At 41.4% G+C, this 20525-nt stretch overlaps 1 protein-coding gene across 1 annotated transcript; it reads right to left on the bottom strand.

The window, feature by feature from the left end:
* Positions 1 to 712: 712 nt before the first annotated feature.
* On the bottom strand, positions 713 to 16270 carry LOC124692910 (mediator of RNA polymerase II transcription subunit 15a). Its single transcript, XM_047226350.1, has 10 exons — positions 15955 to 16270; positions 15143 to 15254; positions 14045 to 14153; positions 6229 to 7461; positions 4841 to 4911; positions 2831 to 4273; positions 1814 to 2155; positions 1428 to 1622; positions 1261 to 1349; positions 713 to 1162 (listed from the first exon to the last, which is right to left on the bottom strand). The coding sequence occupies exons 1-10, from the start codon at positions 16104 to 16106 to the stop codon at positions 961 to 963; spliced, it is 3948 nt and encodes a 1315-aa protein (XP_047082306.1). The 5' UTR covers positions 16107 to 16270; the 3' UTR covers positions 713 to 960.
* Positions 16271 to 20525: the final 4255 nt, after the last annotated feature.

The following is a 20525-nucleotide window of genomic DNA, read 5'->3' as shown; positions in this document are numbered from 1 at the left end:
TCATGATTTCATGGAATGGTAAAAGATTTGTTTATCCAATGTACACTGTGAGTACCATATGTTCACATTCTTATATTTTTATGAAAAAAAAACTTTATGCTAACTTGATATATTTTTTTGCAGGATGACTACAAGTTGATAAAGAAGTTTTTGATACACATACTTATAAGTACATAATAAGGGTGAAGACAACATTCGTAATGTTGTGCGAGCATATTTTAGTCATACTTTAAAAAATAATATAAGAAATAATATATCGGTCGTTGCATTTTATAATCATTACACTAAATCATGTGATGTGATCGTAATATAATTTTAATAATTTATACTTAAATATTTTCGCGCATTATCTACACGTGTAATATTTGTGACACCACGCATAAAGTAAGGAGGCATATAATATTGTGGCATTGGACATACGGAGCCGTTTTAATAATTTGTACTTAAATATTTTCACGCATTATCTACACGTGTAATATTTGTGACACTACCCATAAAGTAGGGAGCCATATAATATTGTGACATTGGATATACGGAGCCCTGGCGAAACATGAGCATTCCACTAGTAAAAACAAAAACAAAGATTTGGGTTTTTTCTGCACCACCTAAGCGACTAAAAGACCAGGGAAACGAGGGGAACATGTATATAAGTGGAGATGGAAGACACTATTTAGTAGCCAGCCAAACAACCAGTTAGACCTTCTAAGAGCCCTTTGAGAAACTGCTCATGCTCATTATGATAAACAATAATATTTACTCACAGCCACTTACAATATGCATGGTATTGCACAAAAATGCCCTAACATATCAAGCTAACAGTGAGCACTTCCACAAATATAATCACAGATACAGCACAAGTAGCCACTGTACCGTTGCTCGACCTTTAAATTAATGTGTGTATATGTAGAAAATATAACCAATGGCAACTGCACTTGGCGGTCATGCAACATAAGACACGGCTTATGCACCTACACAACTCTCCCAGCAGCCATAGCTCGAACTGAAACTTCCTCCACCAGTTTTCTGAGCATACTCCTCAATGACTTTCCGGGCACAAGCGTCCCAGGTCCTCGCAATTTCTTGTAGTGACATGGGCTCAGCTAGACCCCGCAGCAATGTCCCAAACTTCGACTTGGCTTTGCTAGACAGGTCATCGGAGTTTCTGATGCAGGTCCATTGCCGCACAGTTAGTTCAATCTTCAGCTAAAGAACCGGGATAGAAATGACACACATGAATTAATCAACAGTGAGGCTACTGACCTTTGTTCATCGGGAAATTTGTCAAGGAGCACCGGGGAGCATTTAGGGTAGCCCGCAGGAACAAGCAACCTCAATGGCATAATTGGACTCTGGAACATTCCAAAATAGAGGAAATGAGCAGATGATAGAGGTCCTCAACACAATCGAGTGTGGATTCAAAAGCTCACCATCTGGGCAGATGCAAACATGGACTTCAAGCTCGGACTAACAGCAACAGCAGTATATGTGCATTTGATAACTGTCCCTTCCGCCCATTCAGATGTAGCAGCGGATGAGTCAGCATCGTCCTCACATACACGGAGTTCTGTATCTATGAGCTGTTGGTTTATCTCCTGGATCTCCTCCATGAGAGCATAATTTACCTGCACAAAGATGAACCAGATGCCAGATAAAATGCAAGGTAGGCTAACAACTACAAACATCTCCCATCAAATTACTCCATTTCCCTTCTTTCACAAGACTTATAATATATAGATGACCATTGCTTTAAGTATAACTACTGGATAATGCCATGTTCTCGTAGCTTATCAACAGAAAATCTTAAACAACATACCTCAATTTTTTGCCACTTCACACGCGAGGTTGCAGTTGACTGTAGATCTGGGGTGTCAACACCAAATATTTGCTTGAAGCTATCATTCACACTTCCAGCTGATGACACATTAAGAGGCATGGCACTTGTATCACGCTTCATTTTCTTCGATGCACCACTTCCATCATTTGTTATAAAATTCCTGGCTTGTAACCGGCACTTCGTCATAGCAACTAAATCTTCACCAACAGCAGCTCTCGAACCATTACCGGGTGCTGACCCAGCAATCCTGTCGATCATGCTGACAACAGACCGTATGTCACTAACCGCAGCATTAAGAGATGGGCGCTGTGTTGTTCGCAACTGCATGTAACACAATGTTGAATTAAAATAGGCAAAATATAATAACTCGAAGACTATTATTTCATATCATCAACAGAATTAATTTCTCAATTAAATGGATTGAATTAAATGGAGCAAATGACTTCGTACATACTACACAACAGCAGAGACTACTGGACAACAAAACTGAATTCGGTACAGTAATAATGAAGGGCGGTAACAACCAGGTCAATTCTATTATTACATGTTAAATGTGCTTTCAAATATTAAGGTGGTGGCATGTTGAACGTGTGTAAGCACTATCACTATTATCTGAAAAAACTGTTGATTGAAGTGGGGCATTATATTTTCATGTTATACCAGACTATTATTTCAGATTTCCACAGTAAGAACGAAAATTATTAAGCACCATTCTTATGATTTGCATGACTAATTAATTGACGTTTAAGATTAAAAAATATATATATAAACTTAGCAACATAGAAACATAAAGATTTTGCCAGAAAAATGCATGATATATCTACCTCCTATTAGCCAAATCCCCATTCTTGGCCCTCATATTTTTTAAGCCAGTATGCTTAAGAACAGTATGCACATGTTTGAAAATAATGAAGTTTTACAATGCATTCGGAACAGTACTAATTAAGCACAACAAAACAAAAGAAGACAGTAAATGTAAGTTGGCAAGATACTAACTGCTTTAAGTAAGCGATCTAGAGGCCTTTCTGCTGCACTTGATTTAATTGGAGCTTGAGTCGGCATGTTAGCCAGACTTCCATCTGCACTTGTAAATTCTGCTAGCAAAGGCGATGCTGATATCCCTGGTGTGTTCACGGCAATTGATTGTGTATGTGGCGCTAGGGATGTTTGCTGATGTCCAGCCTGCCCAATATTAGTAAGTGAAGATATACCGGAGAGTGGTTTGTCTGAATCCACCGGTATAGGAGACGGGGCAACAGATGGGGTTGGCGATGGAACGAATGGTGAGTTAGCTGAATGCAATGGTGTCCCAGTCTTAACTTGAGATTGCAACGAATTGTGATGATCAACCTGAGGAGAATGGTGCGAAATTTGTGGGGATGATGCTTGGAGGCTTTGTGGTGACGAAATAGGGAAAGCACCCTGTTTCAACTGCTGATGATAATAGTTACTGCGTTGGCCGAGGTGTTGTTGATACATTCCAGGTTTCATTGCAGTTCCTTGTCTAACCTTTAACTCGTTTACATCATTTCCAGCATGAAGCTGTGGAATCTGCATCTGTACTGGATGCTGTTTCTGTAACTGTTGCTGTACTGGGAGCTGCTGTTGAAGCATTTGCTTTTGATGGTATTGTTGAAACATCTGACGCTTCATTTGCTGATTCTGCATCATTTGATGATCCTGCTGTTGCTGCTTCATCTGCTGTAATGAACTTGCATTTGCTTGCATGGAATTAGCATTAGGTTGCATCGTACTCATTGAGTTGTGAGATAACATGCTACTAGTCTGCAGTTGTGTATTCATTGTACCCTGCATCTGCCCAGTGCTTCCCTGTTGTAATGTGCCACTCATCGAACCATGCTGCAAAGAACTAAAATTGCTTCCTTGAGCAGCCTCCAAGTTAGAGCCAGCCAGCTGCTGCTGCTGCTGTACGTTTGCACCATTTTGCTGTGTTGGGACACTGAAGTTTGTTGCTGGAGGCGCAGGTACATGCTGGATACCAGCTGCACTAGAGGACTGTAATCCGGTGCTCATACTTGACAAGCTTGCTTGAGGATTAGTATGACTATCATGCTGCTGCAAACTTTGGGAAGGCTGTTGTTGCTGCGAAATGTTAGAATTAGGAGCTTGTCCTGCAGGTGACTGGAACTGTTGCTGTACTTGTGGCTGCAGAGGCTTCCTTCTTTGCGAATTCAAGATATTAATAATCTGTTTCTCATATTGAGGAACTTTGTCACTCAGACCCGGTTGGACACCATTCTTGCTCACATTCAGCACTTGTAATATACGCTCCAACATTACTTTAAAGCTCTTCATTCTATCATATTGTTCAGATGGCTTTAGAGGTGGTATGGTGTTGTCAACTTGCTGCAGCTTCTGAGAGATCTTATTGAACAACTCACTGAGTTCTGCAGCGTATTTGTCCTTCAAGTTCTTAATCTGTCGACGACAAAGATCACATACACATAAATTTCTTGCAGAAGCTATATAGAGGTGAAAATAGAACTAATAGACCAGTGTTTCATTAAGTCACTGCCAAGATAATTTAAGTAGCTATGAGAAGCACACAAATCTAAAACAAAAGAAACTATGATGCCTATTAAATAAACCATCAGGTTAATAAAGAATTAAAGATTGCTTACTGCCTTGCGGTTTTACTATATCCAATAGTCATACTATTTGGCTGTCTAGGGCGTAGCTAGGTAGAGCTATGGTAGTGCACATGCACCCGGGACCGAGATCTTTTCTCTTGCAATCAGCCCATGAAATTCTGGTTCCAATTCCAGAAAGGGAGTTTGTTGGAAACAGATCAAAAGAAGAGATAACAGGCAACAGGACATGCAAAAATAAGAGGCCCCAGCATCCAACATGGCATGCTATTTCATCTTCTAAGAATCTAGATCAGGGAAATCTCAACCTCTTTCTTCTGGGGTCCCTTTCTATGGATTTTAGTAAGTTCCAAGAAAATGGGGTGCCAAAAGGGATGATATCAATATCATGCCTTACCATTTGATAAGTTTCCTCTTGCCAATCACCTGCACCTGCATGGCCTGTTTGAGCAGTCGAGTCGGCAGATGCTGCATAAAAAACACAAGGTTGTCAGAGAGTACCATGATATGGTGAATAAGCCAACAAATAACTAGCTGCAAGTACATCATAGGCAGGAACGCAGGGGTAAGTCAAGAACTTGTGCACTAGCTGTTAAGAATGTACGGAGGCAGCAACGAACCAGATCTCAAATTGCAACATTTATGCATAGTAGCGCTTTTCAGCAAAAGCGTTCACAAATCAGATAACCAAATAGGGTCATAGAAGATCAATAGGGCCACCTTAGTCAATTAGAATAGCATTTTCGAGCAAAATTTCCCACAAATAACAAAATCCAACATGATAAACAGAAACGGAAGAAGCTCAATAGTCAGCTTAGTGAACATGGTAACAAATTTACTTGATCACTACACAGTTATGCATCAACATATAATTCCATTTTGAGGCTGGCCTCCGATCAACCGTACATATAGTTGCATCTGAATTATGAATATAAGGTTATCATCTCCAAAAGGCTGTCAATTTTTTTGGAGGTAGTTTGCACAAATATTAATTCCATAAATTGTTGAGGAATCGTACTTAGGGCGAAGTGTCAAACCCAATGCAATGATATCAAACATGCCACCTAGACAAAATACTATTGTGAACGCCTTTCTAATGAGGAGAATGAGATATCGTATCTTAATCCAGATACAGCTATCACAAAACCCAAGATAAGTATGTTTTTCTCTCACAAAATACTATTGTGAACGCCTTTCTAGCTGAGACAGGGCAGCCGCCCAAGCTTGCTGGGCTATGGCTCCGCCACTGATTTTGCCATGTCCCTTAGATACTCGCCATCCCAATGGGTCATATATTTATTAAGATCATGTGAGTATAAGTGGAAGATGAATACAAGACTTAATGATCAATGTGTAGGATTCTGTGAAGAGACGATATTTAGGAAAGAGACAGTTTCATCACATTAACTCCGTGCATCCAATGTGGGTGCTTAAGAGAAGGTGGCACTTTTGAGCACTAGAAAGGCCAAGATACAAGACACTGTAAAAGTCAAAATACATATTTAATGGATATGATGCAGCCTAAGATGCATGCACTTGCGGTGCCCTTAGTATCCAAAGTTCAGGTTGTGGTCTAATAAGAACCTGTACTAGTCAGATGTAACCGTTAGCACTATTCCTGATGGACAACACACTATTTTCCCCTAGACTTTTCTAGGAAAGCAAGGCCAGATACATCAGCTAGTTTAAACTGCACGATCAACCTAAGAACAAGGAGAAAAAGAAGAGGGTGTAACAATAAGGGCATATGGTGCGTCTAGAAGGAAAGTATATGCGAAAACTTACTACTAGATGAAACTTCTTGAAGGCCCCTTTGTGCCTGAATAAATTGCTTTGGCTGATCCATATTATTTTGTTGCAAGAGCATGCCACCTGACGTTTGAAGTCTTTGCTGCATTGAGATCCCCAATTGCTGTGGCAGTTGGTTAGGCTGAGACTGGAACTGCGCCATAAGATGCTGCTGTGACTGTTGAAGTTGGTTGTGTTGAGACTGAGGTTGCATCAAACCCATTGATGGCTGCTGAGCATGCTGTTGCTGCTGTGGTTGCTGAGCCTTTGTTTGTAGCATATGCATCCGCTGCATATTTGAAACATTATTCACAGTTCCAAGAAGCTGCTGCTGTTGATTCTGTTGCTGCTGCTGTAGACTTGACATGTTTGTCTGAGAGCCCAATTGTTGTGGCTGATGCAAAGGCATAGACTGCTGGTTCAACATCTGTTGTGTTTGCTGCACATTCAAAAGATTATTTGACTGAACTGGTAGCCTCTGCTGCTGCTGCTGCTGCTGCATCTCCACAGCCGCATTCTGTTGACCAATTAGCTGATTTTGTTGTAAATTTGACTGCTGTCCCATCAACTGCTGTTGCTGCTGTTGTAATGGAATATTGGGCTGCTGACTCTGAATAGAAGACTGCTGATGCATGGAGGGTTGTCCTTGTTGCTGCTGCCTCCCAACAGATTGCTGAGGTTGCTGGAGTAATGATTGCACAGATTGTACGGAATTCAGTTGATTCTGTTGAATACCACTTTGTGTAGCTGACTGCATGGCCATTGGCTGCGTCTGAGAAACGGTGGACTGCCCAGGGTGAAGGCCAGACGGCATTTGCATGATGGGCTGCTGTGATGATTGCTGTGTTGGCTGCAACAAAGATTGCTGCTGCTGAATATGTGGTTGCATAAGTGAATTCTGCTGCAACTTCTGCTTCATTAACATTTGCTGCTGCTGCTGATACATTAATTGCTGTGATTGTTGTTGCTGCCTTCCGGCCATTTGCCTTTGCGCAGCATAAATATCTTGAGAGCTGCCTTGCATCAAGCCATTATTCATTGTGTTCTGCGGCATGACAGACACATTCTGCATCGTTGATGTTTGGTTAACACCTGGCATGTTCTGTCCGATACTAGTGAGTGAAGAAGCTTGTACAGATGAAGAAGTATTTGGCTGTCGGCCCTGTTGCTGAGACATCAAGGGAATTGCTGATGTCTGTGTTTGATTACTGCCTTGTGGAAGCCCAGGAGCTGTTTGAGAAAAGATATACCACGTGTGTTAAATATCTTGTGAGCAAATACTTCCTATGAAACTGTAACAGGCACACAAAACACTAAAAGCAGCATCTTACAGATCAAACTGAGACAGTAACTTTCGGTATTTTCAATGAGAAAGAGAACATCTACTGGAGCAGTTAAGGGGCTGGCCAACTGATCCTTTTAGAGACCATGCAAACGAACTTTTGCATATATCTTTTCATCAAGAGAGAAGCAACGTAGTTGGTTACTTCGCGGCCAGCTTAGAAGCAGCTCACATCGGAGAAGTAGCGGCAAAGAGAGATAAACATGATTCTACAAATAAATAAAAAACTCTCAAGATGGTCCAAATGATACTGTAACTCAATGGTCACAGACTTGTAAACTGACTCAAACGTTTAACCTAATCTACCATGGTAGAATCATTACATGAGGGTAACACTTCACAGAGCATTAATTCTTTGTGCATAAATGTTATAATGGATGGTGAATTTAGCAACAACAAAACACATCCTTAGAAAAATCACAATGAGGATGCAGTGTGATGAGGCAAATGCAACTAACTTAATTAAAGACTACATGTTAGCGCTTCAAGATATGCGCCTTGCCGGCCCGATGGGTATTTTGGGTCGACCCAAATTTTGATAATGTTTGGTTGGAAGTAAAGCAATACAATTTTCTGTGTACCGAGTCAAGCAATTCTGGACGTTGTGCATGCGTCATACATACATGATGTTAGAAATGACAATACGACCCCTGTAAGCAACTCTAGGTGTTACGTGAGTTCAGCTGGACAGCTAGAATCGATCAAAGGTGTGTGTGCGTATTCGCTAGTCTTGCCGGCAGAGCAGTCGTGCGATTGACGCATTCGTTGCAAGATCAACCTAAATGAACACATGCGAACGACCATCTGATGCGGCTAGTACTCAGCTCGTACACAGTCAGGCGACAAGTTGAACAGAGAAGGATTGTGAGCGCCTGAGCTGGAGCAATTCCGCGCCACGAAAGAGATCAGCAGAGCGACGGCTAAGAAGCAACTGCTGTGAGATGAGATTTCGAGGTGGGTCGGCCCTGCAGACCCAACGGGTTACTTAGGGCCAGCTTCGCTGACCCAAATCTCGTTCAAGGCCAACCCACGCGACCCACGCGACCCATCGGCCCCAAAATTTTGGGTCAGGTCAGCGACGCAGCGGGTTGACCCGGCCCATTCCCATCCTGAGCCCTCGGGCCTGATTTAGTTGTCCGTGGACCTATGTGGAATGACATGCCTTCATAGCAGATACACCACATGAACAGGGAGAAAAGATACTGCAGACATTGATATAATTCTTGTTCATTCAAAATCATAACAGACCTCATATAGAAGTTGCAGAACCTAAAGTGAACAAACCCAAAATATAGCAACTAATTCGAAGGGAAAAGGAAAGATGGGCTGCCTGATGCCTATTTAGCACTTACTGCCAAATATAATACAGCAATGTTGTTGGGTATTGTCCACGGCACATTGTTGTGTTAAACAGTAATTCTGCACTACTGCTGACACATGCATAGTTATTAAAACAGAAAAACTGCCAGTCTGATCGGAGGCAGTCCGGATCTTAAAAAGTAGAATCAAACCCTATTCCAATCTGGTGTGCCATTCGTCCAATCAACCTGCTATGAACTGGTTAAAACGCCGGTTGAACCAGCAGTCAGTTGGACCAACCGCGGTGTCCTAGAGACCACAGGTCACCGAACCAGTGGTTGGGATCACTAAACCCTAAACCAATCATTTACTGTGTCTACTAATATAAAAAGAACCAGAGTGGCAGATCCAACAGATCCTGGCAACGAATTCAGAGGTTCAGATTTACGTTAAAACAGTGTTCCCCAATCACACGTCTAATCATCCTCATCAAACTGCTGAAGACACTTTTCCCCAAACCACCTTACACCACACCATGCCCAACACCCACCCACCCACCCAACCCCTGGCAATCTTCCCTGCTGGACACAATTTGGGCACCGCCGCCGGCGCACTGCAAGTCCTGCCCGACAAGGTTTCGGCTCCCTCAGCACCCAGCTCAACCACAGAACATCGGCACCTCCTCTCACCCCTAATCACGGTCGCAATTGTCGCTGTCCTCCCACGCCTCCATCCTCGCTCATCGTCCTCTCACCATCTGCCGGAGCAGAAGCCATGGCGATCAGGCGCAGCTCAGCCGTGTGGTCCAGCGCCAAGCACTCCACCTCCAGCATGCTCTGCCCCTCTGCTTCCGCTCTTGTCAGCGATGGCGTCATCATCAAACAGATCACGGCGGCAGACAGCAGCTGGTGCAGAACTAGATGAGGGAGACAGTGGCGCTGCTCGCCCACAAGAGCAGAGAAGAGGCAGCGCTGAGGAGGGGCATCCACGCCCGGAACGCATCTCTGGAACATTTCGATACAGAGAAAACTCCTATCGAGCGCTTGCTGCAAGCCCACAACCCAGGAGGACCACCACAGTCCAGGCGCTGACAGCCATGCCATTGAATCAGCCACCCCCTACGGGTGTCACGACATGCATCTCTGCTAGAATTGACGAAGCATCAAGATTTATTTTTGAGGTGCGGTTCATCGAAGCATCAAACGACTCACATGCCCCATATGCAGTCTCTTTTCACGTAATTGTTTTATAGCTGTAGAGTATGCAACCTTCTATAATCCAACCTTCTCTTTACTGATCGTGTAGCAACTAGAAAGAAGTCTATTTATCCTAGAGCCTTCTTCGAATCAGACAATTGGAGTGTTGTCATGTGCACGATGTAATTTCTAGCTAGGTGTTGCCTGGTCATGCAGGGAAGAAGGACACTGAGCATTTAACTCCTCTTATGATGCAAATTTTAGGTGCATGAACATCTTTTCCTTATTTTAGCAAGGAATAACATTTTTATTGTAGGATCATATATGTTAGTATGTTACACTTACACTGGTGGTTAATGGAGAAAATTTCCATCATTTTCTCTCACTAATACAAAAGCTTAAATATTAGCCAATGTATGGCTGAACCAAATCCGAACTGCTCCTCCTTTTGTCAGAGTGGGTTGTGCATGTAGAGTAGTATGATTCTTTCTCAATTATTCCCAAATCTATCCATGTAAGGGAATCCCCTCCCTGGCGCTTGACCGCGCCCGCGGTCAACTCTTCCGCGCGAGGCACGGGTGCGGCTCGCTCCCGCTAATCCCTCCGAGCTAACCCCGTTTTCCTTTTTTGTCACGAGGTGAGTTGCATGATGGTTGTTTTTCACGCAAGTGCGCTGCACCGGAACGTGGGCTGGTCGCACACGTAATTTCTTTTCTTCACGCGATGTTGAGGATAGCCCATCCCATCCTTTGTCACGATTGGCTGTAGGATTTGCTCCAGACGTTACTTTTTTTATCCAAAATAGGAAGGGAGCAATAATTGCATTGATGGACAGAGATTAGTACATTCCCCCTAATCCTGCCTTTTCCATTTCTCGTTTGGCTCAATTCTCCTTTTGCTTTTATAGTTAAGTCATAGTTTACTTTAGTTGCAACTGGATTCTACTGCTCCCTTCCCTTTAATCAATTCCCTTTTTATTCTTATTTGCTACGCTAAGTTATGATTCTTTGAACAAAGTTTTATAATTTCCTTTTTGGGGGGCTGGTGGTTTTTTATTGGGGAAATAATGGGTGGGGGAATCACTTGCAACTTAAATGAACTACCACTTGCAACTTAAATGAAGTACCATCTTTTATCAAGATTTCTCATGTTCTTGAGAAAATAATGGGCAGAGGATCGACAACTTCTGAGCTAAAAAAAATTGCAAAATATTCTAAATGAAATTAGCTTTTCGGGTTGATTATTTTTATAGTTTACCATTGATAAATAACGGGAAGAGGGGTTGATAAATTTTAAGCTTAAAAAGTCGCTAAAATTATCTAAATGAAATTATCTTTTTTGGGTCGATAACTTTCCACATTTACCGTTGATAAATAACGTGCATAGGGGTTGATAAATTTGAGACCTAAAATTTTTCCAAAAATATTCTAAAGAAAATTAGTTTTCCGGGTCGATAACTTTCCATATTTACCGCAGATAAATAATTACTAGATAAATTGTTTTCATTGTGAGCTAAAAGTTATCGATTGATAAATTGTGAGCTAAAAATGTCCCCAAAATATTCTAGATAAAATTATTTTTCGGCCGATAACTTTTCACATTTACCGTTGATTATCAACGGATGAATGGGCTGATAAATTGTGAGGTAAAATATTCTAATTGAAATTAACTTTTCGGGTCGATAAGTCTTCACATTTACCGTTGATAAATAACTAGCAGAAGTGTTGATAAGTTGTGAGCTGAAAAAATCGCCAAAATATTTTAATTGAAATTAGCTTTTCGGGTCAATCAGTTTTCGCATTTACGGTTGATAAATAACAAGTAGAGGTGTTGATAAATTGTGAGCTAAAAAATTTACAAAATATTTTAATAAAATTAGCTTTTTAGGGTCACTTTTTGGCATTTACCGTTGATAAAATAGCGGGAGAGAGTTAATAACTTGTAAGCTGAAAAAAATGATAAATAATTTAAATAAAATTTAGCTTTCTAGATCGGTAGTTTTTCATATTAACCCTTAATAAAATACGGGTAAAGGATTGATAACTTATGAGCTAAAAAATCGTCAAAATATTTTAAACAAAATTAACATTTTGGGTTGGTAATTTTTCATATTTTCCATTGATAAATCACGTTTTTGAGGATTGATGACGTTTAGCCTGAATTTTTTATCAAAATATATTAACATAGATGCTAGTTTTAAAGATCTCATCGAGATAGCTTCATTGACAAAAACACATTTTAAATAACACTTGTCGTTCGAGAGGTTTTAAAAATTTAGCACAAAAGAGTTCATATTTTTTACGTGCATTAAATTTATCGGCAGCACTGGTGACTCGGTGACCGAATCATCGGTTTGCTGCTTTGTTTTCAGCTTACCCCAAGTTCACTTGGTGATTCCAGAAAACAAGTTACGCCTTTTTACGTTTACCATGTATACTCTATGGTACAAAATATCTGCGAGTCTATTTCTACCACGAAGCGGTAATGGCCCAGGTGGTAAGCACTCCCTCGGTCCAGCCCCGTCCGTGTGAGGTCGGCGGTTCGAATCGCGGGAGGCTCAAAATTAATTTTTGCCAGCGTGCGATGGTTGAGAGGGAAATAGTGAGACCAAAATGGAATAGCTAGACCGTACGAAAAGAGGAAGTCATCGGTCGGAAATTGACCACTCATTTGGTTGGGCGCGGTTGACCGCCCAATAGGGTTGCCCCCATGTAAGTATGCTGCTGCAGCCTTCAGGGAACATGACCTTTTTGCAAATAACAGGCATGGCATTGTTCACACATGGGATATGCAATCATTGCCTTCTATAGAAGCATTAGGTCGATCAATTCTCATACTGCCAAGGTCAGTAAAGAGAACCTCTCCCCCGAGTGTCTTTTTTTTTTGGCTTTGCCATCCTTTCCATGCTCCAATTTGTAGGATTGGAAATCTTTGTCTAGTCCATGTCAGGTATGTTCAATTCTTTTTTTGAGAGAGTATGTTCCAATTCTAAAGGTAGACTATGTAGTTGGACAGGTAAACAGAACAGGTATGCTTAACTCATTTGAGAAAGACATAGGATGAAAATGTGGTTTTGACTATGCTTGTAGTACTATTGGGATTCATGACATGGTGTAAAAGATCACAAAAACTAAATACACTTTGTTGCAAAATAAAGTATGTAAAAGTACTTTCCTTAAAATGGTATGAAATATGAAGCTGTAGTTGTCCTTGATGAATTATTAGCGGAATTGCTCTTTGGGTACAAGGAAAGTGACAGATTGTTACTGCACTATAAAGGCTTACCAATATAGGAAGTTCTCCTCAATCAGAAGGCAAAAAATGTATCCAGATTCTGATGTTGTGGTTGATCTTTTCATGAGTCAAGCAATCAGAAAGTTATGCTTTAAAACCTCAAGTCTGTCGTGCAAATTTGGGTCTTTAACCTTGCAGCTTGTTACAAAAGTTCGGTCGATTTTGTTTAGTGTTGTTCTTTGTGCTACTGTATGCACCAAAATTGCCCATGATTTTAGCTTGTTTTGGGTGATGCTAGATTTGTGGTATGCACTAATGCAGTGGATGGATCTTTTTGATGGAACTGCTGCTATTCCATCTCAGAAGAAAGAACACATTGGTTATTTATGTATATCTATATGATGGTAGGTTCAATTACATGCAATTATATGTAACGTGCATGTTCACGTGCTTGATTACTAGTGACGCTGTAGAGGTGTGGAGGTTGGTTTGTTGCAAAATGCATATCATCTCACAACTAGATGTAATGTATCAGTCTGTTCCAAATTATAAGATGTTCTAGCTTTTTCTGAATAATATGCATTTAGACACATTTCAATGTGTCTGTTCACTCATTTCAGTCTGTCTATAGTCCATATTAAAATATCCAAAACATCTTATAATTCAGAACGGAGGGAGTAGTAATTATAACCAAAAGCAAAGATGATAAAACGTGCAACACTCAGTTTACTGTATCTGGTACCTTGGCCAGGGTTGTTTTGATTTGGAATCACTTGAGCATTTCCAGGAGCCTGTTGTGTCTTCGTCTCCATAGAGAGCATTTTCAGAGAAATCTTCCGCAAATAATCAGACTGAATATAATACAAAAGAAAAATATGTAAATATTTTATAGCAAATGTACTAGCAATGGCTTGCAACAAAAAGTTCTTGTGGGATTAGCAATTAGCAAGGTTGAGCCAGTGCTTCAACTGCTAACATTTGAATTATATAATCATATGAACACTCATCTAGACAACAAAGCACACTGCCTCAATAAGCGATATGAAAAGAGTGACAAACAAAAATTCTAAATGGAAAGAGTGACACGGTATGCTGTGACCAAATAGATAAATTTGAAGAAGAATGTGCTGGAATAGATCCAAGTAAGATGAAGCTTGTTCAAACACATAGGGAAGGGAAGGAATAATGCCTTTGCTTGATTATTGGTCCGAGATAAATGACTGTATAGAACCATGTATCACCTGGACTTGAGTAATAATATCCTTTTAACAGAAGAGAGTTTTTTCCTATATAAAAGTTCTGAATGAATGGACACATGGCATACAGACATTAACTGGTAGAGTAACTGACTGAAGCAACTCAAGATGCAACACCACTAGATTCGACGTGTCACCGATGATAACATAGATCATGATCACCATTTCGGTCTATACTTTTGTTAACATAGCCAAAAAATACATATTATTTATTAATTTACTGTAAGTATAATTAGGGAAAAATGCTAAGATAACTGAGCTGTGCTCCAAATGGTCAAGTGCGAGTGTCAGCACACCATGGCTCCAGTTCAGGTCCCAGCACAACAGAAAAGATTGCATTTGTTCCGAAGCATGATTGAAAAATCAGGATATGTTCCTAACAGGTAAGGAAAACTTTGGCAACTGCAGAGCCAAAAGGTCACCCAATGTCTAAAAAAGGGGAACTGCTAAAGGTACTACAACATGACATAAAAATCACTTGGGAGACAGTTCTGTTCTACAACTGACCCATAAACCCTGCTTGCCACCAATAATTAAATATTTGAACCCGGCCCTGAGAAATCGTAAAGGTAGGTTAACTGTACCTGGTTGGTTGCTGCGGTATAGATCTTCTCTTCGAATCGTACAGCGATCTTTTGAAGTTCGTTCAGTCCCTCTGGTACCGATACTGGCAGGTGCTTCTTCAGAGTTTCCATTCTACGCATGTAATGCAAAATGTGAATAAATTGGCCAACGCATTGCTTTCAACAGTTGCATGCAATGACAATATGTGGCATTTGAGAAGTACACATGGAAAAAACGAGTAGGCAGAGCAGGCAGTCGAGGTAGATCTCTGAACTTCTCAATTCACATTTATTTGGTTTAGTCATGACTTGTGATGGTGCGAGGAATATCCCTTGGGGAAGCACACAGGAACACTAGTTCCAGAACAGAATTGCAACTCCCGGCACATCAGTAATTTCCCTTACGTAATGAAACGGCTGTGGTATCTGTTATCTACTGAATTGGTGTGTGCCACGGCAAATTTGCACCTCTTGGTCACTAAACTTGTTTTCAATTGTTAAGATATAATGATTCTAGTTAAAAAGAAGCAATTAGGCTGGATTCAAAGCAGCTGTAGGAGAAGTTGGTTACTGAATCCCCCAAATACGAAATTTTGACCTAAGAATATATGCGCAGACAACCGGGACACGACGAATACTTTGCCGCCGCTACTACGGTTATGGCTAGATCAAAGCTATATCAGACGGATCGATGATAAAATTGACCCGAAAGCAGAGCAAATTCTTCACTTTTTCTTGTATGCCGGAAACGGGAAAAGAAAGGGGGAAAGAAGGATCGAATTAATATGATGGGAGGGAGGGGAAAGCAAATCAAACCAATTAAGAGTCCTTACATCTTATTGACGATCCTGCTGCGCGCCTCGGGCTGGAGCTGGGCGCGCCAGTCGCCTCCGGCGGGGGCGTTCGGGTCAACGCCGGCGGCGGCAGCAGCGGCGGCGGCGGGGTCGGAGCCCTGGGTGGGGCGCCAATTGGCGTTGGCGTCCATGGTCCCTGGTCCGGATCGGCGATTCGTGTATGGTGCCGAGAGGATGGAGTGGGAGGGGAAGGCGCCCGCGGCCGCCTCCGCCGGCCTTTGTATATACGGAGACCAGACGACGGCGACGAGGACGAGGAGAGAGGCGTGCCCAAGTGGTGGTGTCGTGTGGTTTGCTTGACCACCGCGGTCTCCTTAAGTAAAGTTGTGATGGCCCGTTCAATTAAATGGAGTAAATCTACCGACATAAAGAAAACGAAAATACGAATCGAATAGCGCGTTCCGGTATACTACTAGTAAAGGAATACGATTAATGGGTTTGTAATATAAGACGCATTTTAGTCACTAATATCACTTTCTTTAAAAAACATTGTAACGGATAAGTTAAATCATTTAAAGTTTGACCAAAATGTAAAGGTCAAGAGAGCCATTAACCCCGCATATACTCGGTTCTAAGGGCTCGGTTTCCAATTTACCACATACACGTGTATCGGTGGGAGGACATTTCAACTCCTCTTTTAGCCGCACACGTGTCATCGCCAATCTCCTCATCCCTGTGTTGTGCTTCCTTCTCGTGTCACACGTTCGTTACCATGGACCCCGTCATCTTTCCTACGGGGTCGATCACATGTTCGAGGAGTCCCAATATGTGCCTCTTGATGCTCCCCAGTGATATCTTCGATCTAAATTACGGATTGTAATATTATAGTTTTTTTTCTATAGACATAGGTTTATCGAATCCATGGAAATTTGCTTTCGGTGTAGGATCACTTGGACAAGATTTCTAGTTTTCGCTTAACTTTTGCTTTACATGACCAACGATTTTCTTGTGTTATTTCTATATCAGTGGTTTGGAGATATGTCAGGGCTTAAGGTTTTCATCTGTAGTTGTGCATCGGTAAATAGGATTCAAAGTTAAAATGAAGCTCAGATGTGTCAATATATTGAACTAAATATGCAGCATATAATATGGGTGGTGCGTCCTAAAAACACCATAATAGAAATTGCCCTTCTCTACAAAATAAACTCAACCTAATAGAAATAAATACACTAATGTTGATCAAACGGGTCTAGGGGTGTAAACGGATCGGATCGGATTTTTCTCGTACCATATCCTTTACCATATATTTTTCTTGGATCCGGATAGGAGCGGATATTGATCGATTTCGGATTCGAATGCGGATATATCGGACTGCGGATTCGAATCGGAAACGGAGCGAACTCGGTACGGAAACAAACATAGTCGGATATATGCTTTCATCGGTAGATAGTTGTAGCTCTTGCAAATCTTGAGAGAGATTTAAAATTTTAGTCTTGCATTGTTAAAAAAAAGAACACAATTTACATTAGAACTTAAGAATTGATAGAATTTAGAGCTAAACATGCTCACCAAATGAATTTGGAACGGATCATGATCTATTAGTCATATAGGTTTAACTTATCATCTTTATAAGGTAAGATCATGCATTAGACATGATCCACTTATTCCTCATTAATCACTTCTTTATTATACCTCTAATCACACTCATCTAGAGTCTTAGGGTTTATGATCATTACCCAATTTGTAATGATCACTATTAATGAGGAATAAGTGGATCATGTCTAATGCATGATCTTACCTTATAAATTTAGATGATAAGTTAAACCTATATGACCTGCTCGGGGCCAACCGAGCGCGCGTGATCGGCGTGCTGCTCTTCTTTTGTCTTCATTTCCAGGTTACCCTGGCAATGAGCCGAGCCATCATCAGAGAATACTGCAGTTCAATGTTCATGATTATTGTACTGTACATAGAAAAGAACAACGTTCTTTTTTTTAAAGTGGTTGCATATTACTTAAACATCATCGTTTGGATTACAATCACTCAAAGTCGAACACTACAGCCCAAGGCGCTGACGGCCAAAAGTTGGAGCCGTCGGCGTATGGCCCGGCTAGGGCAGCCCGCCAAAGCCGTCGGTGTAGCAACATTCTCGGCGTAGGCAACGCTATGCCGACGACTACCCTTAGCATACTCTGGGTCGTCCGCGTAGGTCTAGACACGCGCCCCTCTAAAGCCAGGCTTTGACGGCGTTACCACCGCATTAGAGCTATGCCGAGATCTGCCCTCGGCATAGCCTCTTCCCCCCCCCCCTCCCCTTTTTAATATACGCTGACGGTCACTCTCAGGGTAGCTTTCAACTTTTTTTTACTACACACCCTTCCTTCCCGTGGATCGCTTTTTTAAGTTTCAACTGAATGGCAGAAAATAATTTAAAGAATTCAAAATGATCGTGGGAAAAAGTTACATCCGAATTCACCGGGGTTTACCCAGTTTTTAGATTCTCAAAATTCCAAATGGAAATATGAAAGAAGATTTTTTATTTTTTTAAAAAAATATAAATTAATAATTGTATTCTGTGCACAAATATTATTATTACTTAACCATCGATGTTTATTTAAATAAATGTTTAAAATTCAAAATAATATATAGTTGTGGTATCACGATCTAAGGGTTAATAGGATTGATATGGTAGTATTATCAACAATGTTTCGTTTATTTCATGGAAGGACCAAATTGGGGTTTGACCATGAGTGTAAATTGACCTAAGATTAAGTGTAATTAGAGTTAAAATGATTCATGTGAGAGACTGAATTTTTTTAAAGTTAACGGACGGCGTGGCCTTTGCCAAGGGTCTATATGCCGATGGCCACAGTCGGCGTATACGGGCTACACCGAGGGCCGAGTCTACGCCGACGGCCCACGAGGCCCTGCCAAAGAGGACCTTCACCGAGGGCTGCCCTCGGCGTATACGGGCTACACCGAAGGCCGAGTCTACGCCGACAGCCCACGAGGCTCTGCCAAAGGGGACCTTCGCCGAGGGCTGCCCTCGGCGTAGCCTACACCAACAGCCCAATGTGGCTACGCCGAGGGCTTCCAGCCATCGGCATCTTGTGCCATTCCTGTAGTGGACTTTGTAACACATCCCCACACACATCTCTACGAGCCAGTTGGCACAAGTCATGAGCCACAAAATTACAAATTTATTAATCTTAACAACATAGACTAGACGGGCAGAAGGTTTCTTGAGGAGAAATTCTTTAGCAATCATGCTGGCTTCAGATCTATCTATGGCTCCTCCGCTCAAAGCCTGAACAATAGAAGCACAGTCCATTTCAATAACAATGTTTTGATTAGAGTTATTCAGAGCCAACTCTAATCCCTGCAGGCAAGCGATGGCCTCACCCATTGCAGTTGTTTGATAGTGAGTTATTATGTTCCACGCTGAACACAGAAATGCACCATTGTGATCCCGAATGATAGCTCCCCAAGAACCTTTCTTCTCCTCTAATAGAAAACTGGCATCTACATTACATTTTACCCAACCTATCTCCGGTTTCCTCTAGTACTCTTCCTTGCCTTTTTCCTTTAAGGTTGAAACATCACTTTTTAGTTTACAATCCAATTGGCAGCTGGGGCTTTTCCTTTCCTATCCTTAACAACATTCCCTTTAGCTGATCCCAGCAAGGTGCAAAGATAATTTTGCAAGAACCTAGAGGAGTTCACAATAGAAGAATCTCCCTTCCCGAAAATAATATCATTTCGGTGATGCCAAGATCTCCACCAAATAAACATCAATTTGTCCCTCATTTATGGGGCTACTTTATCAATTAATACCAGCACCCAATCATCACCTGGAAAAGTAAGATCAGCTTCTGATGGTAGCTTCCAATCTTTTGCTAGAGCTTGTCTCAGCTCTTTTGATTTTGTGCACATCATTGTTGCATGATAACCTGTCCCAGCTTCCATTCCGCAGATATTGCGTATGGGCAGAAGGTTAGGCAGCCGTTTACATCTATTAACCTGTACAGCAAGATTGTTAGTAGCCAGCTTCCAAGTAAAAATCTTAACTTCGGGAGGAGTCTTCGAAGCCCAGATGGTTTTCCACAAACCTCTATCACCTTACAGATTAGAACTAGAGTTTGGAGGAGATCCATTCCGCAGGTCTAAAGCAAGATTGTAGGCACTTCGAAAAGTAAACATACCATGTTTCTCACGCATCCAGGAAATAAAATCTTCCTGGTCATACTTTGGAAGCCGAATTTTGCAGATGTAATCTGCATCATAAGGCATAAAAAAATTTCTAACTGAAGTTCTGAAGTTGTACCAGATGGAATAATAGAGTATACAATCAAATGTTGTCCAATTAGATGTTGAACACATAGATCGTACTATTTTTTGGTATTTGACTAAATCAAACCACTAGCTGCCACAAACAATTCAGTGGATGTTGCAACGCTCAAGAATTCAAGAAAATCTCAAAGGAAACAAGAACGAAAGCTCACTTGTTTAGGGGGTATTGTCTTGCTTGATGTTGTTAGATGTATATATTTGTCTATTGTAGTTTCCCCATATGTTAGGGGGCTTTCTGCATATGTGCACCTGTACATGTA

The sequence above is a fragment of the Lolium rigidum genome, chromosome 2 (genome assembly GCF_022539505.1).
Source record: "Lolium rigidum isolate FL_2022 chromosome 2, APGP_CSIRO_Lrig_0.1, whole genome shotgun sequence".
Classification (NCBI taxonomy): Eukaryota; Viridiplantae; Streptophyta; class Magnoliopsida; order Poales; family Poaceae; genus Lolium; species Lolium rigidum.
This window is presented reverse-complemented; position numbering and strand designations above follow the sequence as displayed.